The sequence below is a fragment of the Cryptomeria japonica genome, chromosome 11 (genome assembly GCF_030272615.1).
Source record: "Cryptomeria japonica chromosome 11, Sugi_1.0, whole genome shotgun sequence".
NCBI lineage: Eukaryota > Viridiplantae > Streptophyta > Pinopsida > Cupressales > Cupressaceae > Cryptomeria > Cryptomeria japonica.
In genome coordinates this window covers 640,277,485-640,288,217 of record NC_081415.1, presented here as the reverse complement: position 1 = coordinate 640,288,217, position 10,733 = coordinate 640,277,485, and the positions used below count along the sequence as shown (strand labels likewise).

At 33.5% G+C, this 10,733-nt stretch overlaps 1 protein-coding gene across 2 annotated transcripts in view; it reads right to left on the bottom strand.

Moving 5' to 3' along the window:
- Positions 1 to 2,589: 2,589 nt before the first annotated feature.
- Positions 2,590 to 10,733, bottom strand: part of LOC131063183 (uncharacterized) — a 55,890-nt gene continuing 47,746 nt past the window's right edge. For both annotated transcript variants that reach the window (XM_057996973.2, XM_057996974.1), the window contains exons 10-14: positions 10,674 to 10,727; positions 10,538 to 10,579; positions 4,685 to 4,763; positions 3,346 to 3,416; positions 2,590 to 3,077 (exon numbers count right to left, since the gene is read on the bottom strand). In XM_057996973.2, the coding sequence (XP_057852956.1) occupies positions 2,928 to 3,077; positions 3,346 to 3,416; positions 4,685 to 4,763; positions 10,538 to 10,579; positions 10,674 to 10,727 (396 nt within the window). In that variant the 3' untranslated portion in view covers positions 2,590 to 2,927. The remainder of the gene's footprint in view (positions 3,078 to 3,345; positions 3,417 to 4,684; positions 4,764 to 10,537; positions 10,580 to 10,673; positions 10,728 to 10,733) is intronic.

Here is a 10,733-nt window from a genome sequence, read left to right as displayed (position 1 = left end):
ATTAATTTAATTAAACCTTGTTGAGATGCACGCTGTGAATTAAATTCGAGGAATAAAATCTTGTTCATTTTTTTGCTGTGAATAAATCAAATCCTCCTGTATGAATAAGTTAACTTCTCTGTGAACAGAAGACGTCTGATAACAAAATATAAATCTCAGTATATCCATTATTCTCTGAGAAAGCGAAATATAAGTCTGTCTCTGTGAATTTTAGATTGAAAAAATAGAATATAAATCCCCCTGTGTGAGCTTTGTATTCTCAATATAATCATTTATCTTTCAATTATCTGTACATTGCTAGGAACGAATTAATCTCCCTGGGTTGTTTTATCTCTGTGATTAAATTCATATTCACATAAAATATTTCTTTTGTTATATTTATATCTCTCTTATATTGTAAATAGACTAGAAATAAAACAGAAATATTTAACCACATATAAATTGTATATATATATATATATATATATATATATTATTAAATTTATATCAACGAAAATGAACATCTTAAGCATTTTAAATTTTGAAATCATGCCATTTATGAGTGTCGGGCGGCGTGCAGACTAGTGGAGGCGGTTTAGTAACCGCCGGGGAAGTGGTACCCTCCACTTCCCCTGCGGTCACTGTCACGGCAGTGGCCGCAGGGTACTGGAGGGGACCACGGGGTCCCCTCACCACTGCGGGCCTGCTTCCGCAGTACCCGCAGTGGTGATGGGACCCGTGGGTCCCACTCCCTCCATTTCATCCTTTTTTTTTTTTTAAATGCAATTTCAATTAAATCCATGGCAATTTGTATAATGTTAATATTTTATTTATATAAATTTTGGTTTAATAAAAAAAATTTAAACTTAGGTAAATTTTTAGATTTATAATTAGTTTTAGAAAATTTATAAATTGTAAATTAAATTATACCTTCTTAAATCCACTTAGCAATTTATCCATGTTAATATGATTTGAAGCTAAATTCTATTTTTGGGACTAGTGACTTTATAGGCGATATTCTTGCATGTAACTTACACTACCTTCGCCTCATGCAAATTCCTTACATTGATTACATTTATTGGCGTCTCCATCTCCATGCAAGTTACACGTTTAAATATTATTATGCAAGTTTCCTAATTTTTATTATTATGCAAAGTTATATTTCAAGTTTTGAATAATATATAATGTTAGTTATGGTTTTTAATCCATGTAATTCATCAAGTAGATATTTCAATTAATTGAGCTTTGCAATGTCTAATTATATGGGTTCAATTCATAATTATTTTCCAAGCATGATGTTTATCATAAGTTAGAAAATTAAATAAAGGAAGTTGGAAAACCAAAACCTAGTAGCGTTTGGTATATAGAGTGCCTCTGGGTCACGCTTACGGGTAATGCCGTCGTGTTGAACTACTACACTTAACGCCTAATAAAGCTACATCAACGACGTCTGTGGCATCATCCCTATAAATCGTCGGGGAGTAATAAGGGACACTTGGAAGTTAAAATCCAAGGGGCTGGTAAGCCCCCTTGGATCGATAATTTAATAAGATAATTCTAAAACGATCTTTCATTTGCTGAGTTAAACTATAGTAAACCCCTATAGGGATGATGAGTGAAATCTTTTTATAAAATTGATTTAATCTCAAAGAATTGTTGTCGATTGACAATTGGTCAAGGGTGACGCTTATGATAAGAATTAGGATCTAGTTGTTTTAGGCCACAAGCAATAGGCCATCTTGAGCCTTCGCTTAAGCGCTACCATCATGGGTAGCAATTACAGAGAAACTATCTGGGACATTGACCCTAGAAAGGGTTGCGTACCCACTAATCAGTTTACATCAAACCATAGAGTAGAAAATAGAACTACATACTTTACGCCTTGATCCCGTGCTGAAGCGGGAATGTAGGCAGTCTTGGGACAGAGTTGTCCCTCGTATTCAGGGGTTCGTTGGTGGGGTCTAGGCTTGGTATAGAAGGATTGAATAGAATCATAATTTGAAAGATAATTAAAATGGAAAAAGTAATTCAATGCATACTCGGAAGGAATCCTGTATGGATTCGCTTGACTTCCCGAGGCTTTTAGCCAAATTCCAAGGTGGAATTCGAGCTTCTATTATGTTATTTAATTACTCCTAAGGACAGCGACCTCGGTGCACTTCAGTTAGAAGAGTGTAGTACTTAGTGAGTGGCTCAGGACCTGAATGGTCCCGATGAGTCTAAGTCTCTGGCCAGAGCACCTCCTATCCCGTATGGGTAGATGCCTACCCCGTATGGGTAGATGCCTATCCCATATTGGATAGATGAAATCTTATGTCCCGTATAGACAAATGCCTAACCCGTATGGTTAGATGCTCATCCTGGATGGATGAATGCCTAATCCAAATGGATGGATGCCCAAAGTATGCAATTGAATCAAACACAATGATTAAATTAAACAAAAAAAAAGAATGGTCAATTTTGTTGAGTTAATTATGGTGGGTTATTACAATTTATTGATGTGCATAGTTCTTTTGAATGGAATAGATAAAAGAGCAATTTTTACAATAAGACTTTGATGCATTTCTCAAAAATATTTTTCTACTAAGAAAGATATATAATGGCAAATAATGCAATAAATAGGAAACTTCCTTTAATACTCCATTACTAGAGTTGTATATTGAATGGAAGTGGAGAACTCTCCATATCAAGCATGTCTTAATCCTGAATGCTTGTGAGGTACAAGGAATATTCGTGTTATAAAATAAAATTTGTATAATACCCAAATTTTTAATGTACATATATTTTTTATATGACTTAAAAAAAAATTGGAGGGGAAAAAGTATAAGACAAAAATTGTCCACCTGCATTTCTTTACATTAGTAGGACAAAATATATAATATATAATGATAATGACATGGCGTATGCATAGATACAGTTAGATGGTTTTCTACAACCACTTCATTTGCTCAGGTAATTTGGTTGCTAGAAGGCAAAAAAGCTGTATTCAATGTCGCTTGCTCCTCTTCAAGGCTCAATACTTGAATATAGTCACTACCTTCTACATTTGCTATTGCAGGAGAAGGCTTCATAACGCAAGCCTGTCCAAATGCTATCATCTGCGTGGAGAAAACAATCAGGTTGTTCCGATGAATAACTTTGGAGAGTGCTTGAATAAAAGTTCATGGGTTCAGTTCGTTTTGAACAAGGTGGTCTGGGGGTAACTAAAATGAAATTTTTTAATGAAATAGAAAGAGAAAAAGAATATCGGAGAGAAGCAGAAAGAAACTATATACATGTCCATGGATTACTCATTAGTCATTACTATAACCAAAAATGACAGCATTCAAAAAGGAGTCTAAAAATTGAATTGGGGGAGAATTCTACCATTGCAAATGCAGCACATATGAGACTAAATCCTTGACACTTAAATGGTGCTTTCTCCGACAAGAATAGTGCTGCCAAATCACACATGGAAAGAAAATTAGATCTGCTATACTTTATTGAAGTGGATTACAGGTTATTTTTCTCTAACTTGTAAACCCAATTAGGCAGATTAAACTTCATATGTTCATTTCACAATGCAAAATAAGTTTAGCCTACCAATTTTTTTCCTTGGCACTGAACTAAAAACAAACAGCTTAAAATAATGTGTACTTGGGAGCAAGCAGAATTTACTTGGTGTGAAAAGAATGTCTTGGACACAGTTGCCATCTTAAGAAAAACAAAGTGAACAAAGAAATTTTGTAACTCCATTACATTTTTTCAAACAGAGAATCTCCTTCCTCATACCGGGTGCAACTTTGTTATTAATTATATGATTATATCCAATTCTGATCTGATGGCACTGAGCATGGTTTTGTGTTAGTTGATTCAAGGCCGAATTTGCAGGGATGATACTCCAAAAAATATTTTAATGGAAAGAAAACTGAATACAAAAAAAGCATAAGCTGCCAATGGCATCTATTTGCCAGCAACTATATTCCTTGAATTAGAAAATTGAACAATGGAGGACCTGGGTCATACAGAAGCCTTGTTGGGAGAACAGAAATACAGTCCAATGGAATAAGTATGATGTAAGTGAATGATCTTTTTTTCAGTAGTTTAAGAACCCGACGACAATTAAATGTGGCCACATTTTGGAATTAAAGATTCTATTGAGAAAGATATTGAAGCCACAGTTAGTCTCAATATCGAAAATGTTTTGCATGCATATTATTTTGGATGACAGATTTTACTTCGTCTGTGTGAAGTAAATATACAACCATCCATGAAGAGACTCCACATAGATAACACAAACTCTACATATCATAGTCAACTCAGAAAATGTTATCCTACAGGATAATTTGTATTAATTACATCCATCCTTGAACAAGTTTATCAGTAACTTGAACTTCATTTGTTTGTGTTTTGTAGGCAATAGTCATTACCACGATAGTTCACAGTAACAGCTCTTTCATACATTTCTACTCTATATATAGATATAATTTATAATTTCCAAGACAACCATTCTCCACCTCACAAATACTTCGAACATTATTTGCAACCTTAAAATTTTGAAATAACCCCCCAATAGACAGTTTATAATAACTTAATGTTATAGTGAAGAACAACAAAATAAGACATTATGCTTTTTGTAAGCAAGCCCGCTTCTGACTTATATAATGATTGTTTGACTACCATTCAAAAGTGAAAACATACAAGGGGAAAAAGAGCAAAAGTGTACCTGTTAAAGGACTTAATACAAGTGGAGAAATGATTGTTGCGAAAGAGCGTATACCAGAAATGCAACCTTGCACTTTCCCCTGTAAGAGAATATGTTAAGTTGTTAACTTATTGGATTAAGAATTTTGTCCAAAAAGTTTCAGATTAATCGAATTAAAGTGAAAACATGTGAATATATTAAGTATAAACAGATTGGATTAATCATTTTGTTCAAAACTTCACTAAAAAATATTATTTATTTTCAAATAAATCAATTTAAACTCAACAAATATAATCATATTATAATCTGCAACTCTACAAATAACTACACAATCTAAGTAATGATATAGACATTCAATCTATTAATCACAAAATCAATCAATATCAAGTTCAACTTATAGGCTACACTGACGAATAGATATGCATGAAATAATTATGAAATTCTACATTTCATTATTTTTTAATACTTCATTAAATATATAAGCCTTAGTGGTAACAATAGGATCACTTGGACCACCTCTGCATGCACAAAATGCTAAAGTAAGTATAATCACATTACCTATCTATTCTTAATGGTGACAGCTAAGTCCTATGCGTTAGTCATTTGATCAAATCAAGAATAAAAGCTCATCTACCAATAATCTGCATGATTGATCTTTACTATTTAGAGACTTGATATTACTCTATATTCATCTCTTGTGCCATTTTATCTATTACATTTAGAATTATTCAAATAAATAAATGAACAAACATGAACCTACCATGATATCAGTTGTAACAATGACCATATAAGAATACAACCAAAGGTGATAATTAGGAGGATGGAAGTAAACAATAGATTCCAAACCTTCTCACAAGCCAGGTATGCTCATTGGGTTGAATATGCTCTAACGAGAGCTTAAAAAAGGTAAATTGGGAATATCTTTGACAAAATTCTGCTCAACTTTGTTTTCACTATGGGTCGAACAGACTAGATATTAGTACTTTTATGATGATAGTCAATGATACTCCCACATATCCTTTTCTTTTAAAAAGGATCTTCGTCAACACAATCTGCCAAATTCCCATCTCTGGTCTATCTTATGGCATAGGTTTTTGGCAGGGACTGTAAGCTGCAAAAGGTGAAGACCAGCTTATTTGTGGAGCTCCTTAGTCACAGTGTAATTTTTATACTGGCGTCAATTTATGCACAATACTTTGTTAACGGGAAAAGTTTTGACATAGACATGCACATAAAAGAAATTCCAGATATATATTGTCTTGAAGCAAGGCGATAAGATAACAAGAATAAGGCAAAATGTGTATGTGTAACACCTCACTCTCTTGGTAGCAATCAATTAACCGACCGAAAATCAATGTTCCAGCTAGGACTAGAACCTATAACCTACCATCAGCATGTTGGAGATCTACCATGAGCTAACATATTTTTTTGGAAGTTGTGGATTAACCTTCCAATATAGCCAAATTCTTGGTTTCAGAGTTCAGTCTTTCTTCATTTTGCAACATAGTCTAACTATTCCACTAGCCATTGGACAATTTAAAAACCTACGGTATAAGATATTTTCTCAGGAGAAATTCATGTTTAATATCCTTTTTTGAACTAATAAACAGTCAATTATGCCATATTCGACTAAGGAAATGTCTTACAAAACTCACTAACATTTGTTCATTAATGCTTATGCCTGATCTTCTTCCATAGTTTTTAGAGAAAACCAATAAGTCAATCCAGAATTATGATTTTGATTCTACATGGGACATTGTTTCTAACTTTTAGTTTTCTAAGACAAGATAATTTGCTAAGATCACAACCACCTATACATGTGATTTCAATTTACTAGCCCTGTATCTCAATCAGAAGCCTTCTTCGCAATCATGTCTTTGAGAGGAATATGCCTCACTCTTTGTTTTGGAACATCAACTCTCAATATATCCAATATATCCCCTCAAAGGAACTCCTCAATATTATAATAAAGCTACAGTTCTTTATGGTTAGAGGTTTGGGGTCCCAAATAGGACTTTTAGAATGGAAATGTATTGAGAGATACAAACATTATGCTTCATTTTATGATGAATGGTCAACTACAAATAGATGAATTCAGAATATATGGTCTGGGCCAAATTTTCTGCCCAACACCTTCACCTCATAAGTGTCTTCTCGTTCATTCTTTATCTTCACAAACTCAAGAAATTTGCCCACAGGTCGTGAATGATACCCATATTTGGTACTTTATCCTTACGAAAGAATTGCCTCCTTCAGCCTCACTAGGTGTAGATGATGTTGATATTCTAGGAATAGTTTGTTACTTCAATCAATCAACACATCCGTTGATCAATTTCCTTCATTCAAATACTCCCTGAATACCATTCTTTACCTTTGCCCCCTAAAGGATGTGATCGAAAAAGACGTATACTAATAGTACATTCAAATTACTTGGGCATTTCCGCCATAGACCCTTAGATCAGATATGCAGTCTATTAACACCTCCATCGATCAACAAAGACACAATGATAGTACATTCAACTTATTTCAACATTTCCACCTAGCGCAAAGATGCTTTCTTTGTCAAACATCTCATACAAATTGCATAGAGTGTTGCTGCCAAATAGAGCAAAGTCTACAATTGATTTTGGAGGAAAAAATCTTATAAACCTCCTCAACTTGTCTATTGCAACTTACTGAACTTGAATAGTCTTTGTACAACATCCTCACCAGCTTGTGATTGATGAAATTTTGTGAGACATGCAAATCACTATAGTTTCGCCCTACACTGATTGACAAATATCTTAATATTATTCAATGTAATAACTTTTTTCCTTTGTTAAAATTTATTGTCAAGTCATCTAGCATGTCATTTGTCATATTAGTCATTTTAAATTCAAATTATCATAATTTAGATTTAAATAATTATTTATTGTTGTATTATTTTGTATTTTCCCGAACTTTTAGAATTATATGGCTTACTAGTGCTTAATAGAGAGGATTTTCTCATTTAATTGCTATTCAAACTTTGAAGAGAAAATTCACACTCCTAAAGCTATTATATATGGTATTTATCCATCAAGTTGGCACTATTTTCCTTTGGCCATGCATTTTTTTTGTGATATAGACAATGGTACAAGGCAAATGCGTAAATATAGATAATGTAACTTTAATGGCAATTAGGATTATCAGTCTTACGAGTTTATCCCATAGTGATGGAGTAGTACCATATATAATTAACAATTCAAATACAAAAAAAGCCCAACAAAGTGGAATACAGCCATATGGAACAGATAAAGCTTAATTAATGGTAAGAAAATTGAAAGATCAAACTTGATATTCATCATACCACTGAATTCATGTGACTAAAATGTTTCTCTTACAATGGAACTATAGAGATAATTATACTTCACCTTTATGCGGAAATAAAGAAGATTAGAATCCCAATATTAAGTTTAACAAACATTATTTATGACAAACGAAATTGCTCCCTAGAAATTGTTGGGAGCTCTATGTTGAACGGATTAATGGGAAAAGTTTGAGAGAATTGGAAGACACACACTTCATTGAGTGTGGCTTCTATTTATTATTGAATGGGGAAGTTATAAGATGGTTGTAATTTAATTGTAAGTTACTTGTTACACATAACACATGTGATGTTATTATGTCATTAACATAAATAATAAATGCCTATATGTACAAAGTGTATTCTAACATTGTGTCTAGCATTGTATTATAGTAATACCCCCCTTAATGACTAAACCTGAAACAATTCCACTTTTATCCCAAAATTTAACACAAAGAATAGCACCAAGAGGTTTAGTCGTTAGATCAGATGGTTGTTAGAAAGAAGTGTAGTGATAGAGAGAAATATCATCAATGTCAACCACTTGGCATATGTCATAGTGATGGAACTCAATTGGTGTGGGAGTGATAAACTAGGTTCGTCACTAACTTCAAGATTGTCACAAAACCATAGATGGACTACTCGCTGATTGCTCATCAAGTTGCAAAAAACTCGCGAGTTTTTTGGCTTGGTGAATAAACTTGTCATTAACTCGCCCAAAAACTTGGCTGCATAAAAGAATGAGGCCCAGACACATCAAAACATTATGTAAATTTTTTTCTTCAAGTCATTCTCATTCTATTCATCAAAATATATAGATGAAATATAACATTTAAGTATAAGAAAGGAAAGTGACTTATACTTTAAGTTATATTTCATGTATATATTGGTAGGATGTTTGAGAGTGGTTTCAAATCTCTAGGAGTTATAATGCAAATTCTAGGTTCTAGAAGATCTTATAAATTTTCAGATTTAGTCAAATTTCAGTAATCAATAGGTTCCCATCAACATTCTATTTCTCTTTGTGTCTCACTCATTTTATCTACCTTGAATTCTAGACCTATCTATCACTCTTCCTCTATCCCCTCTCTCTACTGCTCTCTATCTCACTCTCTCCTCTCTCCCCCAAGATCGAGACTTCTCTCTCTCTCTCTCACCCTCAAACCCCTGCGAGGGGTGCTATCCCTAACCTCATTTTGGTGAGGTGGAGCCACAACGGACTCCGAGGACTAGGCCTTCTAGTTCTAGCTCTCCCTTAGTTTTCACTAGAGCTGGGAAGAGGAAGATATAAAATGTTTTGATATAGTATTTATATTTAGTTTTACAAAAACACTTTGTTATTTTTACTTTGTTTCAGACTATCAGCCATCAGCATTCCACATGAGGATGCCATTTTGTACCCAATTTGCATTTAAATCAATCAAATATATCCATACTAGTGAGAAAAAAAGGCATAAAAATTTATATCTGTATGTGAAGGGTTTCAAGTGCCCTTCAAAACCTGTTTTTCTGTAATAGTTAATAAAAAACAGTTGCAAAGTGTTTTAAAACAATTCACTACCCAAATACTTGTGAAAATCAGCCCTTGATAACAGTCTATTTTTCTTCAATCAGTGCATGACAGAAAACAATCAGCCCTTAACAACAGACTTAAACCAAGGAAATGCAGCAAAATAAAGAATCAGATAATCCATCCTTTGGGAAAAAATTGTATACTATCACTGTTCATCTGTAGCAATTGTCACCACCCATCCACATCATTTGTCTTTGTTTATCTGCACCACAATTTTGTTTCCTTGAATGATGGGTTTGACAGCAGATGTCTTCTCCTTTTGACAGCGATTTCGATCAGTGATTTCAGGATGATTGGACAAACCTTTGATAATAATTCTCCGCTCCCTTCAATCTTTGTCTCAATCAATGCACCTTTTCCAAGGAATTCCTTGCTCTGGAGCAGCATACCCTTCCTGGGCTTCCTTGCTATGATACCAAATGTTGGAAGAATTAATGCATGGATTTTGAGAGAATCAGATGACACATGCTTACATGAGTGCAGCTTCTATTTAGTACAAGGTGGTTGTAATTTAATTGTATGTTACTTTATAGAAAAAATTAGAGTGGTGTTATTAAAATTTAAATCATTAACATAAGCAATAGATACCTATGTGTAGAAAATGCATTTTAACATTATGGCTAACATTATTATTATATAATTTATATCTAATACTCTGTACAAAATTAAATGTGCCAATGTTCCAAATTATAATAATGTTCATATTTTATCTAATTTTTGTATTAACTAGGAAACAATGGACCATAAACGTAAAACAATTGGAAGAAACATATTTTTTTTAATTTTGAAAAGCACCATACAAAATCAATTGTGTGAATGGTTCAGTAACTTGAATGCCATTTAACTATTTTTGACTCAAGCCACGAAGTAGCATCATCGTGCAATTGGAACATCACATCCTTTTGTTACATCGGTCCTACATGCAACTCTCTTATGTGAATTTCGTTGTAACAAACATGATATATTTATGACATACCTGTTCATGGACTCCAGCTTCTTTGGAGACAATGCTTCCAATCTAAAAAATGCCAAAACCAAAACCAAACGGTTATTTTTTTCCATTGAAACCAACATAGTAACAAAAGTGGCCACAAACTAAGTTTCAAACTTACACATGGAAAGACGAAAACAAATAGAACTCCAGCAAAAGCTGCAATATATGGAACCTGTGC